The sequence below is a fragment of the Panthera onca genome, chromosome F2 (assembly GCF_046562875.1).
Source record: "Panthera onca isolate mPanOnc1 chromosome F2, mPanOnc1 haplotype 2, whole genome shotgun sequence".
Lineage (NCBI taxonomy): Eukaryota > Metazoa > Chordata > Mammalia > Carnivora > Felidae > Panthera > Panthera onca.
In genome coordinates this window covers 46,178,233-46,199,360 of record NC_138356.1, presented here as the reverse complement: position 1 = coordinate 46,199,360, position 21,128 = coordinate 46,178,233, and the positions used below count along the sequence as shown (strand labels likewise).

Genomic DNA, 21,128 nt, shown 5'->3' with positions numbered 1-21,128 from the left:
ACACAATATTTCAAAAGGCTTAGTATGAGAAAAGAATGTAAAAATCTCATGAATAATTTTTATATTGACTACGTGTTAAAATAATACTAATACTAATATACTGGGTTAAATATATCATTAAAGAAAAAAGGATGTCATTTTAGAGAGGAGAAAGCAGACTTAGAAAGATTAAGAAATTTCCCAGCCAGGAGGTCATGAGCTGGGACTCAAATACAGGTCTGTTAGGATCCAGAACAGAACCTACATATGCCATCTTTTCTATTCACCCCTATAATTCAGGTTCTATTCATGTGTCACCTTGGATTATTGTGATTGACTATGTGCTTCTCTACCCATCCAGTGTTCCTAAACCACCAATAAACACTCCATCCAGGCTAAGCTCTGTTCCCTGAGTGTGTCTGTCTTTGCCATAGTTTTCTGACCAATTTTGTCTCTTAAATTTCTCCACTTATCTAGGCTTCTCCATTAGACTGAGTTTCAGCTCCATTTCCATTTCTTCCATGACTTCCCTGAAGCCTTCCCTGAGTATTCAATACACAGCAATCCCTGTAAATTCTGAAATTTACTGTTTTCTCTCTGGGCCAGTTGTGGGAGTGCGGATGGAAAGAAAATAGGAACAGGTTACAGCCTGGGAAAACCCTTGTAAAGATTTTTAGTGGGGTAGATGGTTGACAAGAGGTCTGAAAAGAGTGTTACTGAGGTACAAACCCACTTTGGCCCTCAATTAGCATCTTTTCTATATGGCTGAAAGGTCTCTCTATAGAGTGTCTGTTGAGAACAAAGACTCCCTGACAAGAATGTACCTCCTTGAAGATTTGTCCTACTATATAGCAGAGCCTGGTGTATAGTAAATGCTCAATCAATATATGTTTAATCTATATCATGTATATTTTGTATCCTAGTGTATCTTCCACAGTGCTTGCTGAGTTGACTTAAAGAACACTGTAAATCAAGGTTATTTTAATAAAAACCAAGCTTGACACCCCTAAGGCACAAGCACATTACCCCTACACATCACTTTCCATAAACTTCCAGTTGTCTTCCTTTAAGATATTTGTCTCTTGGGGTGCCTGGGTGGCTCAATCAATTATGTAGCCGACTTCAGCTCAGGACATGATCTCCCAGTTCCTGAATTCAAACCCTCCATCAGGCTCTCTACTCTCAGCACAGAGCCCACTTCGGATCCTCTGACCCCTGTCTCTTTGCTCCTCCCCCATTGGGTCTCTCTCTCTCTGAAAAATAAATAAACATTAAAAAGATACATGTCTTTTACTAAAAACCCCACACAAATATTCCTTGTATCAGCTCTGTCAGGAGGGTAATTGTTTCATTGGGTCATGTCTCTGTGGAAGTGCCCTCCACTTGGGATTAATGTAAATCTGTTTATGTCTGTCTCATCAGCAGGGCTCTGAGGTCCTAAAACTTGGCTATCTTATTCACCCTTTACCCAAACCAAACGATTATTCACCTGAGGGTAGTTGTAATGTAAATGGCAGTTTGTGCACACGGTTCGCGCACTCCATGGGCCCAGAATGATTTGTTCTGTATTTGTAAGGTACCTTTTAAAATATTCACATATTAACTATCTTTGTATTCTCTAATAAATTCATACCAACTATGTATATGAGTAAGAATAAAATCTCCAATTTACTAAGAAAACCAACTCAGAAGGTCAGGTCTTTAACGTCCCACAGGGAAGAAACGAAACACACCCTTGAACTTCAGCCGTGAGCGGCTGGAGGAGCGCTGGAGGTCTTTTGAACTCTTCCGGCTACCGTCACTGGGGTCCTCTCCGCTGCTTCTGCGCCTGCGCTCAGCTGGACCGCCGTCCATTTCTGTATCAGTTAGGAAGGACGTTGGGTTTAAGGTTGGTGTTGAGGTGAGTGTTGTTGTCTGAGCTCTCATAACTGTCGCATCCCGTTGCCTGCTCTCGCTCTGCCCTGGAGTTGAGTTGCGCTTGCATCTCTGCGGTCAGGAGCTTCTAACTTCTCGCTGGCTCGACCCCTGCACGCCCCCGCCGCGGCCTCTGGAGGGTCGCGCGGGCTGACCGCCAGCGCCCCCGGGGGCCGACTGGGCTGCGGGGGTCTGGAGGAGGCAGCTGGGCTTCGAAGGCGGCCGGCCCGGACCTGGTCTCTGCTGTGGTTTTTCCTCCAGTTAGTGTGACCTTGGTTAGGTCATTTCATTTGGCCCCAGCGTTTTCACCTGTGCAAAGGGAGGGGCGGTTTCTTCCTCAGGCGGTCTTGAGGCTAAGGGGCTACGTAGAGGAAACAGCCAGCTGCGTCGGCGCGAGGTCGGTGCTCGCTGCGTGGTAACGTTGGTGATTCCACTCTCGGGAAGCTGGAAAAGGGTTGCCGTGCCTGGTGGAACGGGGAGGGGGGTGGAAGGTGGGCGTCCGGCAGCCTCCCAGCGCCCCGGCCGCCTTGGCGGAAGGTCTGTGGGGCCGCGCCGCGGTCACTGGGTGGGCCCTGGAGGTCACGGCTGGGCTCCTGCCCGAGTTTAAATCTTTCACCGCGTGACCTTGGAAAAGTCTCCTTCGTGTGCCCCAGTTTTCTCGTCAAAGAAGTGGGAATTATGAGCTGATAGTTCGCACGAGAGTAAACGCTCTAAATGCGTTTGCACTTGTCAGTCTAGAGCCACTGCTTATCTTTCCTGGGGTCGAGAGAATTTTGTTTGTAGTTTATACTCCCTGCTTTCTGTTGTTGGGCCTCAGTGATCTGGTTTGTTTCGGGTCGTCGTTTAGCGTGCGACCATGAAGCAGACTAAGCTTTTAAACACCTTAGGCTTTTTGGGAGAGACCATGCCTGTGCCCCTCTTGGTATTACAGTGCGTTATTGTGAGGATCCCTTAGATATCTTTTTATGTTCTCAGAGTTGTTTTTATTATTATTTTATCTTTGAAGGAGAATAACTACCATGACTTCTGGTGCTTTGGCGAAACCTCAGATGCGAGGCCTTCTGGCCAGGCGCCTGCGATTTCATATTGTCGGAGCGTTCGCTGTATCCCTGGGGGTTGCAGCTTTCTATAAGGTTTGTATGTTTGATTTCTACTTTGTGCCTATGGTCCAGAAAATGTGTTTTAAATTTGAAAATGTATTTTATTTTCATAAGAAGTTCTGAGGCTTTTAAAGAAACTCCCTCTTTAATGTGCTCCCCTCCCCTTTCCTCCCCTTACCTCAGTGCGGCAGGAAAATACCTCATATTCTCTAGATAGCTTGTTCTTCAACTTTAAAGGAAGCAGTATTAGTTTTTAAGGGCTGCCAAAGTACAACAAATTGGGTGGCTTAAACAACAAGTTTATTTAGTGTTCTGGAGGCTGGAGATCCAAGATCAGTGTGACTGCAAGGTGGATTTCTTTTGAAGCCTCTCTCCTTGGCTTGTAGGTGAGTTTCTCCCTTTGTCTTCACATGGTTCTCAGTGCTACCGTGTTTTTGTTTGAATTGCTTCTTGCAAGGATGCTAGTCATATTGGATTGGGACTCACCCTACAAACCTCATTTTAATTTACCTCTTTAAAGACCCATCTCTAAATCTGGTTACATTCTGAGGTATTAGAGGTTTAAGATTTCAACGCATGAGTTTTGGAAGACACAGTTCAGTCCATAACACAAGGATATAATTTTATTAAAGCAGAGGGATGTCAGGAAGGCAGTAGTTCTGTTTGGTAACCTTAATGGATTTGTTGCCATAGAACTGCATTTTAACGCTCCGTCTCCTGTGAATTTTAACGTTATGCCCATTGGGTTTTTCTAAATAATTTTTTTGTATTGTGGTAGAATACACAAAATGTAGCCATTTTTATGTGTACAATTCAGTGGTATTAAATACATTTATAATGTTGTATGACCATTGCTACCATTCACCTCCATAACTGTTTCATCTTGTAAAACTGAAACTGTACCCATTTGACAGTAAACCCATCCCTTCCCCACTCCCAGCCCATGGAACAGTTCTTCTTTCTGTGTCTTAATTTGACTGCTCTAGGTACCTCATGTAAATGGAATCCTACATTATTTTGTCTTTTGGTAACTGGCTTATTTCACTTAGCGTAATATCCTCAAGTTTCATCCTTGTCATAGCGCGTGTCAGAATTTCCTTTCTTTTTAAGGCCAAATAACATTCTATGGTATGTTGGTACCACAGTTTGCTTATTCATTCACCTTTGATGGACACTTGGGTTGCTTCCATGTTTTAGCTATTGTGAATAATGCTTCTATGAACATGGGTTACAGGTATCTCTTTGAGACCCTGCTTTTAATTTTTTTCAGTATATATCCAGAAGTGGAATTGATAGATCATTTGGTAATTCTGTGTGTAATTTTTTTTTTTAATTTTTTTTTTTTAATGTTTATTTATTTGTGAGACAGGGAGAGACAGCATGAACGGGGGAGGGTCAGAGAGAGAGGGAGACACAGAATCCGAAACAGGCTCCAGGCTCTGAGCTGTCAGCACAGAGCCCGATGCGGGGCTCGAACTCACAGACCGTGAGATCATGACCTGAGCCGAAGTCGGACGCCCAACCGACTGAGCCACCCAGGTGCCCCCTGTGTGTAATTTTTTAAACAACCACCATGCTGTTTTCTGTGGCACCATCTTACATTTTACATCCTGCTAGCTTTGCTGTTATCTAACGAGTTTTTTTTCTGTGTGGAATTTTTAGGGTTTTCTACATACATCATCTGTAGACAGATGATTTTGCTTCTTCCTTTCTCATTTGGATGCCTTTTATTTCTCTTTCTTGCCTAATTGTTCTGCCTAGAACTTAGAGTACTGTGTTGAATAGAAGTACAACAGTGGACATCTTATGGGTTATGTGGAGGTAATTTCATTCTGTTCCTAGATGGGGTGTTCTTTTTTTCATCATGAAAGGGTATTGACTTTGTCAGATGCGTTGTCTGCATTGAGATTATTGTGGTTTTTTTCCCTTTTATTCTTTTAATGTGTATTAGATTGATTTTGTATGTTGAACCATCCATGCATTCCAGGAATACACCTCACTTGGTAATGGCGTACAGTCTTTTTAATATGCTGCTGAATTCAATTTGCTACTATCGTGTCAAGGATTTTTGCATCAGTGTTCGTGGAGGATATTGGCCTGTAGTTTTCTGTGTTTTGTCTGGCTTTGGTATCAGTATAATGCTGGTCTCATAAAGTGAGTTAGTGTTCCTCTACTTCAGTTGCTTGGAAAGATTCAGAAGGATTGGTATTCTTTAGTTTTTTTTTGTAGAATTGACCAGTGAAGTCATCAGGTCCAGGCTTTTCTTTGTTGGGAGATTTTTGATTACTGATTCAATATCCTTAATAGTTATAGTTCTATTCAGATTTTTTCTTTCTTTGTAATTTAGTCTTGGTAGGTTTTGTGTTTATAGGAATTTATCCATTTTATATAGGTTATCCAGTCTGTTGGTATACAGTCGTTCATACTATTCTCTTATTATCCTTTTTATTTCTGTAGAATCTGTAGTATTCATTTCTGATGTTAGTAATTTGAATCTTCCCTCTTTTTTTCTTTGCCCATCTTGCTAAAGGATTGTCAATTTTATTTATGGTTTTGAAGAACCAGTTTTTTGGCCTCGTTGATTTTTCTTTTTTGTTTTCCTAGTCTCTGTTTTGTTGATCTCTGCTCTAATCTTTATTATTTCCTTCCTTCTAGCTTTTGGTTTATTTTGTTCTTTTTCCTAGTTCTGTAAGTTATAATGTTAGGTTGTTGATTTGAGATCTCTCTTGTTTTTTAATATGTGTGTTTATAGCTAAAAATTTCCCCCCCTTAGCTCTGCTTTCACTGTATCCCATAAGTTTTGGTGTGTTGTGCTTTCATTTTCATTTGTCTCTAAATCTTTTCTAATTTCATTCCTGATTTCTTCTTTGATCCATTGGTTGTTTAAATGTTTGTTGCTTAAACTTTATAGTTTTGTGAATTTTCCAGTTTTCCTTCTGTTACTGATTTTAATTTCATCTCATTGTGATCAGAGAACATACTTTGTATATCTATCTTTTTAAATCTGTTGACACTTAATTTGTGGCCTATTTAGTCTATCCTGGAAAATACCACATGTGAAATTGAGAAGAATGTGTTTTCTGTTGTTGGGTGGAGTATTCTTTGTATAGGTGTTAGATCGGGTTGGTTTCATGAGTTAAGTCCTCTGTTTCCTTACTTAGGTCTGGTTTTATCTATTATTGAGATTGGGCTAGTAAAGTCTTAACTGTTATTGGAGAAATATTTTTCTCTTCATTTCTGTCAGTTTTTGCTTTATATATTTTGCTGGTGTTACTGGGTGAGTAAATGTTTCTAATTGTTATAAGTTCTTGCCTTATTGAAACTTTTATGAATATATAAAGTCCTTTGTCTCTTGTAATTTTTTTGATTTGAAGTCTGCCTTGTCTGATATTAGTATAGCCACTCTCTTTGGTTACTGTTGACATAGTAATCTCTTTTCACCCTTTGCCTTTCAATCTATTTGTGTCTTTGGATCTGAAATGAGTCTGTTGTAGATAGCATATATAGTTGGGTCATTTTTTTTTTACGTTTATTCATTTTTGAGAGACAGCAGGAGCAGGGGAGGGGCAGAGAGAGAGGGAGACACAGAATATGAAGCATGCTTTAGGCTCTGACTTGTCAGCACAGAGCCCAACGTGGGGCTTGAACCCATGGTTTGTGAGATCATGGCCTGAGCTGAAGGTGGATGCTTAACTGACTGAGCCACCCATGCACCCCTAGTTGGGTCATTTTTAATCCATTCTGCAGTTTCTCTGAGAATTATATATGTAGAAGGCTTTGAATGTTCTAGTCTTTAATGTCTGGTTCTGAAAAAGAGAAAAATGAAGGGGCAGGGGGAAAGGTGCTCTATCCTTTTAGGTACCCTGGAAATTGCTCAGGTGAAAAAGAGTCTTGCGGGGGCAGAGGGGGGGGCAACAACAGTGGCCACCTGCCTGTTGTATGCCTTCAAGAGATCCAAAGTTTCAGGAAAGTTACACTAGACACATTGTGCTAGTGCAGTTGTATAGGTTGGGAGAGATTCCTGGTGTTTCCGATGCCACCTTTTTCCCAACATACTCTATATGCTATATATTTCTCTAAGTCTCCACATTACATTTACAACTTTTTTCTGTAAAAATGTTTATGGTATTACATGTGTTTATGACTATGTGTCATAGTGGCCCATGAGAAAATTAAAGCTTTGCAACGCTTTGTACTTAATAATTTTAGTGTTTAGTTCTAGTATTTTTTAGTATATTGTGAGCCTCATTAGAGCAGGGTGCTTTTTTTGTTTATAGTGGCACCCCATTGTCAGTTGGCTGACCCACAAATAGATGCTTAAAAGTATCTGTTGAATAAGATGTAGTATCTAAAATTCAGTACAGTGGTAGATTGTATAGAGTTCCAGGTGCTTCGGAGTATACTAAGTGTATATACCTCTAAATATGTGTCTTTAAAGAAGTTAGAGTCAAGTCGGGGGAGGTGAAAAAATTAGGTATTCTTTTTTTTTTTTTCCAACTTTTTTTTTTTTTTTTTTTTTTTTTAATTTATTTTTGGGACAGAAAGAGACAGAGCATGAACGGGGGAGGGGCAGAGAGAGAGGGAGACACAGAATCGGAAACAGGCTCCAGGCTCCGAGCCATCAGCCCAGAGCCTGACGCGGGGCTCGAACTCACGGACTGCGAGATCGTGACCTGGCTGAAGTCGGACGCTTAACCGACTGCACCACCCAGGCGCCCCAAAAATTAGGTATTCTTGCAAGACAGTAACAATGAAAGAACATTTCATTTCCCAGAGCTGTTCTGGAGCAGCTTATATACAGTTTGGAAGAATAAAGGTGGGAGAGAAAGGACCCTGTCCTCCATGTACTAGGGATCTGTAGTCTGATAGTTGATTGATGTCTTTGTTTCAGTGGGAGAGGAGGATATTGTGGGTCACAATGTGGATCATAGCTCTTTGAAAGAGAAGGTAGAATTTGTGCCTTGAAAGGGTGAATTTGAAGTGCTAAGGGGAGGGAGAACAGCTTGAGGAAAAACACTAAGAGGTCTTTGCTTTGGGCCCCTTTGAAGAGACAAGCACAAAAAAATAAACTCTTTGCTCCATGAGATCTTTTCTACCTGGCATATAGTGGGCATGAAATAAATGTGGGAAAAGGATGGATGGATGAGTAAATGAAGTAGGGGTAAGAAGAGAAATTTGGGGGACTCATTTCTTCACTCTCCGTGTCCTAATTGTTACTATCAAACTTGAGGCCTTTGTAACTTGTGTGGATTCTTGCCGCTTTGAACCTTGGCTTCTAGAATAGATCTGTTTGGGGTGCATGGGTGGCTCAGTTGGTTAACCAAGTGTCTGACGCTTGGTTTCGGCTCAGGTCATGATCTCACAGTTTGAGCCCCATGTCGGGCTCCACACTGTTAGTGCTTGGAATTCTCTCCCCCTCTCTCACCCTCAACTGCTTGCATTGCTTGCTGTCTCTCAAAATAAGTAAATAAACTTAAAGAAAAAAAAAAAAAAAACAGAATAGATCCGTTGTGTCATTGGGTTCCTGAATGCCCAGTGTGCAGTGGCTTTCAAATTTTTGCTCTGTAGTAAATATATTAACTACTGGCTGCAACCTTCTAAATTGATTTCATTGCTTACTAATGGATCAAGGATGATTTGCTGAAACTTAGTTTTGATTTTAAGATACTTTCTGATTAGTCCTTTCTGCCTTTTCATCCTCTTTCCAGCAGTCCTACTACACCCTGTTCTCCAGCCCTTTGTAAGTAGTTGCTGTTACCCAATTCTGCTTTCTCCCATGAGTTTGTATACAACAGTAATGTCTTCATCTCACCGCGTGGCAAATTCCAGTTTATCCTCAAGATTCTCAAATGTTCCTTTATGGAATTGCAGCCTATTCCTCCAGATGCGTTGGTTGTGCTTTGCTAGGTTCTCAGTCACTTGGTACCAGACTGTTTTTTACAGTATTGGGCACATTGTATTTTTTTTAAATTTTTTTTTTAATGTTTATTTATTTTTGACGGAGAGAGAGAGAGCTGGAGCATGAGCAGGGGAGGGGCAGAGAGAGAGGGAGACACAGAATCTGAAGGAGGCTCCAGGCTCTGAGGTGTCAGCACAGACCCTGATGCGGGACTTGAACTCACCAGCCATGCCATCACGACCTGAGCCAAAGTTGGACGCTCAACCACTTGAGCCACCCATGCGCCCCTAGCATACCATGTTTTTTTTTTTTTTTTTTTTTTAATTTTTTTTTTTTTTAACGTTTATTTATTTTTGAGACAGAGACAAAGCATGAACGGGCGAGGGTCAGAGAGAGGGAGACACAGAATCTGAAACAGGCTCCAGACTCTGAGCTGTCAGCACAGAGCCTGACACAGGGCTCGAACTCAACGGACTGCGAGATCATGACCTGAGCCGAAGTTGGCCGCCCAACCGACTGAGCCACCCAGGCGCCCCACATACCATGTTTTTAAAAGGAAAAATATTTTTCTTGTTCTAACAAGAAATGCTCAGTTATCTTCTGGGTAATGGGCTGGCATTCAGAGGGTTGCATTGGGGCTCCTGCCTCTTGGTCTCCCTGGAAGAAAATAGTTGGGAATTTAGATAGGAGGTGAGGCAGTCAAACTTGTCAAGTAAAGGGCTCTTACCATATTCATACCAAGTGTCATGATTCTGTGTATTTCTGCAATACCTTAATGGATGTAGTTTGGCACTTTACGAATTTTTACTGGTTTTTTTTTTATGCAGGATGGGATTTGATTTTGTATTATATAACCCATGCATTGAAATCCACTAGGTAGTGTTTTGTGGAAAATAAAACCTTTGCCAAATGAAAGACCTGGGTTTGAATCCTGGCTGACCCATCTACCAACAAGTGCTTCTTCCTAGACTAATCAGGTTACTTAAATTCTGAGTTCCAATACCTCATCTGTAAAACAGTTCAGTATCTATTCTAAGGGCTTAAATGATGTTGAAGTGTAAATTACCTGGAACTGTTCTTACCAGATAGAAAGCTTCTTGTGCCTTTTAGAGGCAGGTGGGTACTGAATTGATCTGACTCCTTTGAAATTAATGTAATTTAAATTGAACCAGAATATTTTAGCATGTGTCAGCTGTGGGGATATTTGGGTTTTGCTGGAGGGAAGGCAGCTGTCTTCTCCCTAAAACCTTTTAGCTTTCTGGGTATCTTCCTTTGGCTCTTACCAGTGTACACACTCACACCCAACAAAAGAGGAGTAATCTGTCCCCAAGCAAGGAAGGGCCCTCTTGCTGAGTAGTTTCCATGAGGCTCTTCCTTTCCATCTGTGTCAGTGCTTCCAACCTTTGTCTTACGAAATAGAGTTCAAGTTAAAGGTGAACGAACACAAACATTATGATTTGTGTTGTCTTTGGATATTGTTTCTAATGATTTAAAAAATAAGCCCTAATGGGATATGTTACTTTTTAGTTTGCTGTGGCCGAACCAAGGAAGAAGGCGTATGCAGATTTCTACAGAAATTATGATTCCATGAAAGATTTTGAGGAGATGAAGAAGGCTGGTATCTTTCAGAGTGCAAAGTGATTTTGGAATGTAAAGGTAATATAGCTGTTTGAAGTTACTGTTTAAAAATTTTTTTAAATTGTGGTAAAATACAGATTGTTAAGTACCTTCACATTGTTGTACAACCAATCTCCAGAACTCTTCATCTTGCACAATTACCCATTGAACTACTCTCCATTCCCCCCATTCCCTGGCAACCACCACTCTACTTACTGTCTCTGAATTTGACTACTCTAGGTACTTTATTTAAGTGGAAACATACAGTATTTGTCTTTTTGTGATTGGCTTATTTTACTTAATATAATGTCCCCAAAATTCATCCGTTTTGGTATGTGTCAGAATTTCTTTCCTCTTTAAGGCTAAATAACATCCCATGGTATGTATATACCACATTTTGCTTTTTCATTCACCTTTGGTGGACATTTGGATTGCTTCCACCTTTTGATGATTGTAAATAATGTTGCTGTGATGTATGTAAATATCCCTTTAAATTCCCTCTTTTTGATACTTTGGAGTAGGTACCCAGAAGTAGAGTTGTTGGATCATATAGTAGTTCCATCTTTATTGTAAGGAACCACTATACCGTTTAATATGGCAGCTGCACCATTTTATACTCAGTCGACAGTGCAGGAGGGTTTCAGTTTCAGTGCATACCTTGCCAGTACTTGTTTTCTGTGTCCCCCAACCCCCGCCCCCCCTGCCCATAGTAGCCATCCTAATGGATATGAGGTGGTACTGGATTTTGATTTTCATGTTTATTTCCCTAATGGTTAATGATGTTGAGCTTGTTGACCATTTGTATGTCCTCTTTGTAGAAATGGCTAATCAGGTTCTTCCCCCATTTTAATCAGATTGGGGTTTATTGTTGTTGAGTTGTAGTTCTTCAAACTCTTGTCAGATACATGATTTGAAAGTATTTTCTCCCATTCTAAAGATTGCTTTTCACTTTGTTGATTGTGTTCTTTGCACAGACATTTAAAATTTTGATGGGGTCTAATTTATGTAATTTTTATTTTTGTTGCCTGTGCTTTTGGTGTCCTATCCAAGAAATCTGCCAAATCCAATGTCATGAAGCTTCTGTTATGTTTTCTTTTTTCTTTTTTTTAAAATTTTTTTTTTTTTTTTACTGTTTATTCATTTTTGAGAGACAGAGTGCAAGTGGGGTGGGGCAGAGAGAGAGGGAGACACAGAATCCAAAGCAGGCTCCAGGCTCTGAGCTGTCAGGACAGAGCCCAGTGCAGGGCTTGAACCCATGAACTGCAAGATCATGACCTGAACCAAAGTCGGACACTTAACCGACTGAGCCACGCAGGTGCCCCTGTCACATTTTCTTATAAGTTCCAATGTCTTGAAGCTTCTCTAATGTTTTCTTACAGGTTTTATAGTTTTAGCTTTTACCTTTAGGTCTTTGATTCATTTGAGTTAATTTTGAGATAAGAAAGGGGTCCAACTTCTTTATTTTTTGTGACTATTCAGTTTCCCAATAGTGTTTGTTGAGAAGACAGTCCTTTCCCAAGTGGATGGTCTTGGTACCTTTGTTGTAATTTTTGGACTGTATATGTGAGGGTTTATTTTAGGCTCTGTTCTGTTGCATTGGTTTATATTTACGTCAGTACAACACTATTTTAATTACTGTAGTTTTATAGTAAGTTTTGAAATTAGAGATTGTTTTGGTTATTCAGGGTGCTTTTATAGTCTGAGTTTTAGGGTGGATTTTTCTACTTGTGCAAAAATGCTGTTGAGGTAGGGATTGCATTACATCTGTAGCTCACTTTGGACGTCTTAGCAATTATAAGTATTCCACTTCATGAACATGAGATGCCTTTCCATTTATTTGTATCTGTAATTTTTTTTCAGCAGTGTTTTGTAGTTTCAGTATATAGGTCTTTTGCATTTTTGGTTAAGTATTCCTGTGTATTTTATTTTTTTGGATGCTTTTGTAATTGGAATTGTTTTCTTAATGTTTTTATGATTATTCATTGTTAGTAGATAGAAACACAACTGACTGTTGTGTGTTGATTTTGTATCCTGCAACTTTGCTCAGTTAGTTTATTCTAAGTATCTTTTTCTTTTTTTTTTTTTTTTCCCCCCTGTGGAATCTTAAGGGTTTTCTACATATAGGACCAGGTCATCTGCAAACAGATAGTTTTACTTTTTCCTTATCAGTTTGGATGTCTTCTTTCTTTTCTCTTGCTTACTTGCTTTGGCTAGCCCTTCCAGTTCTTTACTGAATAGAAGTGGTAAGAATAGGCATCCTTATCTTTTTCTTGATCTTAGAGAAAAAGCTTTCAGGCTTTGACCAGTAAGTATGATATTAGCTGTGGCCTTTCCATATATGGCTTTTATTATGTTGTGGTAGTTTGTATTTGTTCCTGATTTATTATTTGTTTCCCTGTACTGTTTTCATTTGCATGACTTGTTTTGTAAGTGGAAGTTTGTACCTCTTAAAACCTTTCACTTGTTTTACCCATCTCCCTATTACCCTCCCCCCTTACATCTGCTTCTGTGTGTTTGTTTCCTGACTTGCTTCCCTTAGCATAATATCCTGTAGATTCATTCATATTGTTGCAGTTGGCAAGATCGCATTCTGTTTTATGACTGAGTAAGAAGTGTGTGTGTGTGTGTGTGTGTGTGTGTGTGTGTGTGTGTGTGTGTGTACACCCAGTAGTGGAATTACTGGATCATATGGTAATTCAATTTTTAACTTTTTGAAAAATCTCTGTACTATTTTCCACAGTGGTTGCACCAGTTTACATTCCCACCAACAGTGTACCAGAGTTTTCTTTTCTCCACATCCTTGCTAACACTTGTTATCCCCCGTTTTTTTGATACTAGCATTCTGACTGGTGTGAAGTGATATCTCATTGTGGTTTTGTTTTGCATTTCCCTAATGATTAGTGATACTGAAATCTTTTCACTTATCTGTTGGCCTTGTATGTCTTTGGAAAAAATGTTCAGGTCTTCTGTCTATTTTTAATTGGATTATTTGGGGGTTTTTTGGTGTTGAATTGTACACGTTTTTTATATGTTTTGGATATTAACGCCTTATCAGATACTTAGTGTACAGATATCTTCTTCCACTCAGTAGGTTGCCTTTTCATTTTGTTGATTCTTTCTTTTGCTGTGCAAAAGCTTTGTATTTTGGTATAGTCCAAATAGTTTATTTTCGGTTTTGTTTCCCTTCTCTGAGGAGACATGTCCATAAATATGTTGCTAAGGCTGACATCCAAGAGATTACTTTCTATGCTTTCTTCTAGGACTTTTATGGTTTCAGGTCTCACATTTAGGTCTTTAATCCATTTTGAATTTATTTTTGTGTATGGTATAAGAAAGTGGTCCAGTTTTCCCAGCACCATTTATTGAAGAGATTGTGTTTTCCCCCATATGTTCTTGCCTCCTTTGTCATGTAGATTAATTGACCATATGAGTGTGGATTTATTTCTGGGCTCTACTCTGTTCCATTGATCTGTGTGTCTGTTTTTGTGCCAGTACTATACTGTTTTGATTACTGTTGCTGTGTAAGATATTTTGAAATTTGGAATTGGTAACTCTAGCTTTGTTCTTTCTCAAGATTGCTTTGGTTATTCAGGGTCTTTGTGGTTCCACATACATTTTACGATTATTTGCTCTAGTTCTGTGAAAAATGCTCTTGGCATTTTGATAGAGATTACATTGAATCTCTAGACTGCTTTGGGCAGTATGGACATTTTAACAATGTTTATTAAGTCTTGAATCCATTAGTATGGTATATCTTACCATTCAATTTCTTTCATCAGTGTCTTAGTTTTTAGAGTGTAGGTCTTTGACCTCCTTGGTTAGATTTATTACTAGGTATTTTGTTGAGTGTATTTATCATGAAAAGGTATCAGATTTTTCAGTTGAGATTTCTCCATTCAGATGATGTGTGGTTTTTGTTTACTTCTGTGGTATATTACATTGATTGTAGTGTGTTGAATCATCAAGAATAAATTCCACTTCCTCATGTTGTAAAATCCTTCTAATGAGTTGTTGAATTCTATTTGCTAGTATTTTGTTAAGGGTTTTGCATCTATATTCATCAGGGATATTCTGTAGTTTTCTTGTATTATATATTTGTCTGGCTTTGGTGTTGGGGTAATGCTGGCCTTCTAGAATGTTTTATATTTAATGAAATTATCAATCATGTTTTCACAAGAGGAAACATAGGAAATGGTTAGGAAAACATAGTAGGGGTCAGTCTCTCCCCTCCCAGAAATGTTTAAGATGTTAAAACCACCACCACCACCACCACCACCATCCTCCTCCTCCTCCTCCTCTTCTTCCTCTTCTCTTCCTCTTGGGAGGAGCTTGAGGAGGACTGGTGTAAATTCTTTAAGGGTTTGATAGAATTCACCTGTGAAGCCATCTGATTCTGGATTTTTCTTTATTAGAAGGTCCTTACTAGTTATAGGTCTGTTTAATATTATCTGTTTCTTCCTGATTTATATTTTAGGAATTAATGTGTTTCATGTAAGTTGTCTAATTTGTCAACGGAGTTGTTTATAGCATTGTTTTACAGTCCTTTTTATTTCTGTGAAATCAGTTGTAATGTTCCCTTTCATTTCTGTTTTTAGTTATCTGGGTCTTCTCCCTTTTTTTTTTTTTCTTAGCCTAAAGGTTTGCCAGTATTGTTGATCTTTGCAAATAACTGGCTTTTGATTTTGTTGATTTATCTTATTTTTCTATTCTATATTATTATAATTTTTACTGTTTCCTTTCTAGCCTTGAGTTTAGTTTTTCTAGGTTTTTAAGGTGTTAAACTTAGGTCGTTGATTTGAAATCTTTCAAGATTTTCCTTGTGATCTCTTTGACCCATTGGTTGTTAAAAAGAACACGTTTAGGGGTGTGTGGGTGGCTCAGTCGGTTGAGCATCCGACTTCAGCTTACGTCTGACTTCGGCTCAGGTCATGATCTCACAGTTCATGAGTTCGAGCCCCGCATCAGGCTCTGTGCTGACAGCTCAGAGCCTGGAGCCTGCTTCCGATTCTGTGTCTCCCTCTCTCCCTGCCCCTAACCCACTTGCCTTCTGTCTCTCTCAAAAATAAATAAACATTAAAAAAAAAATTAAAAAAAGAACATGTTTAATTTCAGCATTTTTGTGGGGTTTTTTTATTTTCCTTCTTGGATTCATTTCTAGTTTCAGTCCATTGTGATCAGAAAAGACAGTTTGTATAATTTCAGCCTTTTAAATCTATTAAGTCTTGTTTTGTGGTTTAACATATGGTCTATCCTGGACAGGGTCTGCACTTGAGAAAATTGTGTTTTGTGGTGGTGTTAGGTAGCATGTTCTGTTCTGTACCTGTCAGGTCCACCTGGTGTGTAGTGTTGTTCAAGTCCTCTTGTCTTAATAATCTTGTGTCTAGTTCTTTAGCCATTACAGTAGTTCCCATTTATTTATCCATGGTTTTACTTTCGGCCATTTCAGTTACCTGTGGGTTAACTGTGGTCCTTTAGATGATCCTGCTCCTGAAATATTGTCAGAAGGTCTGTAGTAGCTTAATGCTACGCCACAGTTCCTATGTCCTTCATCTCCCTTTACCTCATCCGGTAGGTGTTTTATCATCTTACATCACAAGAAGGATGAGTATGGTACAGTAAGATATTTTGAGAGAGACCACAGTTAAATAAATTTTTTTACAGTCTACTGTTAACAATTAGGAAAGTCCTATTTTGGTAGTCTCTTACTGTGCTTAATTTATAATTTAAACTGTCATAGGCATGTATATCTAGGAAAAAGCATAGTATGTACAGGTTTCAGTACTATCCATGTTTTCAGGCATCCACTGCAGGTTTTAGAATGTAGCCAGTGGAGGTCTTAGAATGTGTCCCCAGTGGATAAGGGGCGGGGACTACTGTACTGAAAGTGGGATATTCATTACTATGAAGCTGTTTCTCCCATCAACCTGTTAGTGTTTTGCTTTATATATTTGAAAGGTCTGGTGTTTGGTGCATATGTAATTGTTCTGTCTTCTTGGTAAATTGACCCTTCTTTATATAATGTTTTTGTCCCTTGTAACTTTTGACTTAAAGTTTTGTGTGATGATAGTACAGCCACTCTTGTTCTCTTGATTATTATTTTGTATGGAATATCTTTTTCTATCCTTTCACTTTAGAACTGTGTGGTGTCCTTAGATTTAAAGTGAATCTCCTGTAGACAGCATATGATTGGATCCTGTTTTTTATTTATTCTGCCACTGTGTATCATTTGGGAAGTTTAAACCATTTATATTTAGGATGATTACCGATAGGGAAAGACTTTTGCCATTTTATTGTTTCTGTAGAACAGCTTTTTTGTCCTTCCTTTCCTCTCAATGTGTTTGCATTTAGTTTTTTTTTTTTTTTTTCTTTGTAGTGACATGTTTTGATTCCCTTTTCGTTTTCCTTTTGTGTAAATTCTATAGATATTTTCTTTGTGGTTACCTTTGGTATTTTCTAGGACATGCTAAAATTACAATAATCTGGGGCACCTGAGTGGCTCAGTCAGCTAAGATTCCGGTTATTGATTTTGGCTCAGGTCATCATCTCACAGTTCATGGGTTTGAGCCTTGTGTTGGGCTCTGTGTGGGCAGTGTGGAGCCTGCTTGGGATTTTCTCTCTTCTTCCCTCTCTGCCACTCCCTTGCTCATGCATGCTTTTGGTCTTTCTCTTAAAATAAATAAATGAAAATTTTTTTTTAATGTTTATTTTTGAGAGAGAGAGACCGAGACAGAGTGCAAGTGGGAGGGGGAAGAGTGACAGAAGCAGGCTCCAGGCTCTAAGCTGTCAGCACAGAGCCTGATGCGGGGCTCGAACCCACACCCATGAGATCATGACCCGAGTCAAAGTCGGACACTTAATCGAATGAGCCACTCAGGCACCCCAGTAAATATATTTGAAAAAAAAAATGACAACAATCTACTTCAGACTGATATTTTCAATTGCAAATAAAAATTTTACTCTTTAACAACTCTCCTCCCCCACTTTATTAGTCACAGATTATATATAGCATACTCGTTAACATAGATTTATAGTTTTTTAATGCTTTTTGTTTTTTAAATCCTACAAACTTAAGAGTTCTGAAACAATTACAGTGATGCTGGTTTATATTTGTCTATATATTTACTTTTACCAGAGAACTTTATATTTTCACATGGCTTCAAGTTACTCTTTAGTATACTTTTGTTTCAACTTGGAGAACTCCCATTGCAAGTCTAGTGAGGAACTCCTGATACTTTAGCTTTTTTGTTTATCGAGGAGTGTCTTAATTTCATCCTCATTTTTGAAGGACAGTTTTGCTAGATACTGTTTTTTGGTTGACTTTATTGTGAGCACTTTAAGTATATCATCTGACAGCCTTCTGACCTGCAAGGTTTCTGCTGAAAAATCCACTGATAATCTTACAGAGGTGATGTAGGTGATGAATCGATTTTCTCTTGCTGCTTTGAAGATCCATTGTCTTTGGATTTTGAGAGTGTGATTATAGTGTCTTGATGTGGGCTTCTTTGAATTTATCCTACTTCCAAGTAACTTCTTGTGTTTGTATATTCGTTTCTTGCCTCAAATTTGGGAAGTTTTTGGCCATTATTTCTATAAATAAGCCTTTTGCTCTTTGCTTTTCAGGGAGTTCCATAATGCATATATTGATGTTTGTGATGATGTCCCACAGGTCCCGTAAGCTTTGTTGTTCATTTTCTTTCCTTTGTGCTCCTCCCAGACTCAATAATTCAAATGAACTTTCTTCAAGTTTGCTGATTCTTTTGTCTGAGTCTGCTGTTAAACCCCTTAGAGATTTTTTTCAGTTCAGTTACTGTGTTTTTGTGGACCATAATTTTGATTTTTTTAAACAATTTTTCTGTTGATATTTTGTTTGTATATCATTTTCCTGATTTCATTTAGTTGTCCAAGTTCTCCTTTAGCTCATTGAGCAGTATTTAAGACTGTTGTTTTAAAGTCTTTTTAGTTAGAGGCTTGTAATTCTTTAGTGTCAGTTTTTGAAAATTTATTTTGTCTTTTGAATAGACCATATTTCCCTTTCTTTGTATGTCTTTTGTTGAAATTAGGGCATTTGAATAATAGCCACTCCCTCCCCATCTTTGTGGATTACCTCCATGCAGGGGAAGATCTTCACTAAACAACCCGGCACAAAGGCTCAGGGTTGTCTCACTTTTTCTGCAGATACATCTTTCTTGAGTGTGTGTGTGTGTGTGTGCGTGTACGCATGCATTTTTGTTCCAGTTCTTGTATATACTCAGTTGCTTTTTAAGTGTTAATTTCTCTAAGAGTCTCATCCTGTTTCCTGTATAGAGCGTTGGCTGTTCTGTTTTATTCCTCTGCCCATAGTCTCTTGCCCATAGGTGCCTGTGAGTCTGAAGGTCCTCTGTAGCTCTTGTGTCCTGGGACCCACCACAACTTTTAGCAGCTTGCAGTCTGATATCTCAAGTATGCCACACAGTTCTGGTGTTCTGAGATAGGCAAGTTAGAGAAAAGTCCCTTGGGAAGCTCTCAAACAAGTCAGAATGTTGTAAGCGAGTTTTATTCTTTACCATCTGTCCTGAGGGAGGAGCCAGGAATTGTCAGTTTCCTCCTGAGCACATTGTGCTGCACCAAGGATGGGGTGGGGCAAGAGTGAGGAAAAGAAGTCCATGATATTTCCTGCCGTTTTGTGTGTTTTTCTTGTTTTATTAGTGTTGGTTGCTGTAGATAATTTTTAAGTTTATTTTTTGAGAGAGAGAAAGTGGGGGAAGGGCAGAGAGAGGAGAGAGAGAGAATTCAGTGCAGAGCCCTTCACAGGGCTTGATTTCACAAACTGTGAGATCATGACCTGAGCTGAAATCAAGAGTCTGACGCTTACTCACCTGAGCGACCCAGGCACCCCTGTAGTTGTTTATCTTAAAGGAACTATCTGAAATCAGTTGGATGTATGTATGAAGTATCTACCATATAACTTACAATAGAAAAAATAAGAAGAACTTTATTTCTAAAGGTTGGAAAATCGATAAGGAATTATGATTTTTCTCATACTATGGACTATATTATGTCCATTAGAAATGCTATTCACAAAGTAACACGAGATTACTATATAATAGAAAATATTTTATATAAAGGGTATGCTTTTTTTTTTTTAAGTTTGAGACACAGTGTGAGTGGGAGAGGGGCAGAGAGAGATGGGGAGAAAGAGAATCACAAGCAGGCTCCACAATTTCAGCGCACAGCCTGATGCAGGGCTGAAACTCACCAACTGTGAGATCATGACCGGAGCCGAAACCAAGAGTTGGATGCTTAACTGTGCCATCCAGGTGCTCCAAGGGTGTTTTATGTTTAGTAAAAATTACACAGGGAAGAAAAAAGACTGAAGGTAAAAATAAAAAGATCAAGAAAATATTAATGGTTCTGTATTGCATCTTAAGTGCTGGTTTTCTTATAACTTTGACATTTTCACAGTTACCACAGTGTGTATGCATTTCATAATCAGATGTTAACAGGCTAATTTTTAAATACTTGTCAGTTTTACCTTTTTTTTTTTTTTTTTTTTTTTTTAATGAGAAGCTGATTGTGTTTAAAAACCAGTAAGAAAAAAAGATTTGGAGACAAGGATAGAAACACTCTTTAGAACAGACTGGCTGCTGCTTTTCAGAACAGTATGTGGGTGTGAGAAGGGAATGGAGGAGAGTGGACTTGAGAGGGAGGAAAAAGGCAGAATTTGGTGAATGGAAAGAAGTCAGAGTAAGGTGTCATATACCCAAAACTGGTTAGGATGGTCAGGGACCTTGGCAGAGAGTGAACCTGGAGCCCAGGCTGCCTGCAATGGTTTCTCCTGGGCAAAAGGTGAGTGAGCCAAGTGTAGGTTCCAGTAGTAGGAGTAGACCTTATGTGGCCTTAAGGGTGGTGAGGTGTTAGCAGAGAATGCTTGTCATTAACTAAGCCACTGTGTTTTTTCCACAGAATTTCTTTGGGTTGAGTTCCATGGAAGTTTGTCACTGACCTGTGTTCCAGAAGTATGAAACATGAATATTGGGTTATGGAATAGTTTGTCTTGATAAATAAACTAACAGATACTGTGGACAGTAAGTCTTTGCTCATTTATTCTTATTGATACTTCAGTGTGCTTGCATCAGAATTAAGAGATTTTAACTGTGTGTATTTATGAACCTTAGGAAGATAACTTGATTTCAAGATTTCTTAACGGTTTCATTGTTTTAGGATATTTTTTATTGCTCTGAGGTTAATTTCACTGAAATACTGCTAGGTGCCTTTCTTGGTCCTGCGTCATGAAGTAAGGGGGTCTATAGGAGTCTACAAAGCTACTGTTCTTTATGCTCTTAGAAGGGACAGAGAACAGTTTTTGTAAGATATGTCCTTGGGCTTCATTGTCACTGTTTGGTAGCCCTGCTGGATTAATTGCCAGATGTAATAGATAATTAAAATATAAAGGTTCTTTTACTCACTGTTAAAGAGCTATCAGTATGTATATGTAAGTTGGAATATAGATCTAGTCCAAAAAAGTTGTATTAGGGTAATTAATATCTGTTAATAATAAGAGAGTGGGAACTTTTTTTTTTTGTGGTGGTGGGGGGGTGACTTAGGACCTTTCTCCCCTATATTAATTATTAATGCTTTTT

At 38.9% G+C, this 21,128-nt stretch overlaps 2 protein-coding genes across 2 annotated transcripts in view; both read left to right on the top strand.

The window, feature by feature from the left end:
• RGS22 (regulator of G protein signaling 22) overlaps positions 1-1,785 on the top strand; it is a 176,503-nt gene extending 174,718 nt beyond the window's left edge. Inside the window, exon 28 of the mRNA XM_078441724.2 lies at positions 1,695-1,785. The gene's annotated coding sequence lies outside the window, so the exon portion shown is untranslated. The remainder of the gene's footprint in view (positions 1-1,694) is intronic.
• On the top strand, positions 1,781-20,577 carry COX6C (cytochrome c oxidase subunit 6C). Its single transcript, XM_060611583.2, has 4 exons — positions 1,781-1,879; positions 2,900-3,026; positions 10,420-10,548; positions 20,452-20,577. Exons 2-3 carry the CDS (start codon positions 2,913-2,915, stop codon positions 10,531-10,533), a joined length of 228 nt encoding a protein of 75 aa, XP_060467566.1. The 5' UTR covers positions 1,781-1,879; positions 2,900-2,912; the 3' UTR covers positions 10,534-10,548; positions 20,452-20,577.
• The last annotated feature ends 551 nt before the right edge of the window (positions 20,578-21,128 follow it).

Excerpts from the sequence above, each read along its gene's own strand:
- COX6C (XM_060611583.2), top strand. The coding sequence starts at position 2,913 with ATGACTTCTGGTGCTTTGGCGAAACCTCAGATGCGAGGCCTTCTGGCC. Across the intron at positions 3,027-10,419 it reads GGGTTGCAGCTTTCTATAAG|TTTGCTGTGGCCGAACCAAG; the intron begins GTTTGTATGTTT and ends GTTACTTTTTAG.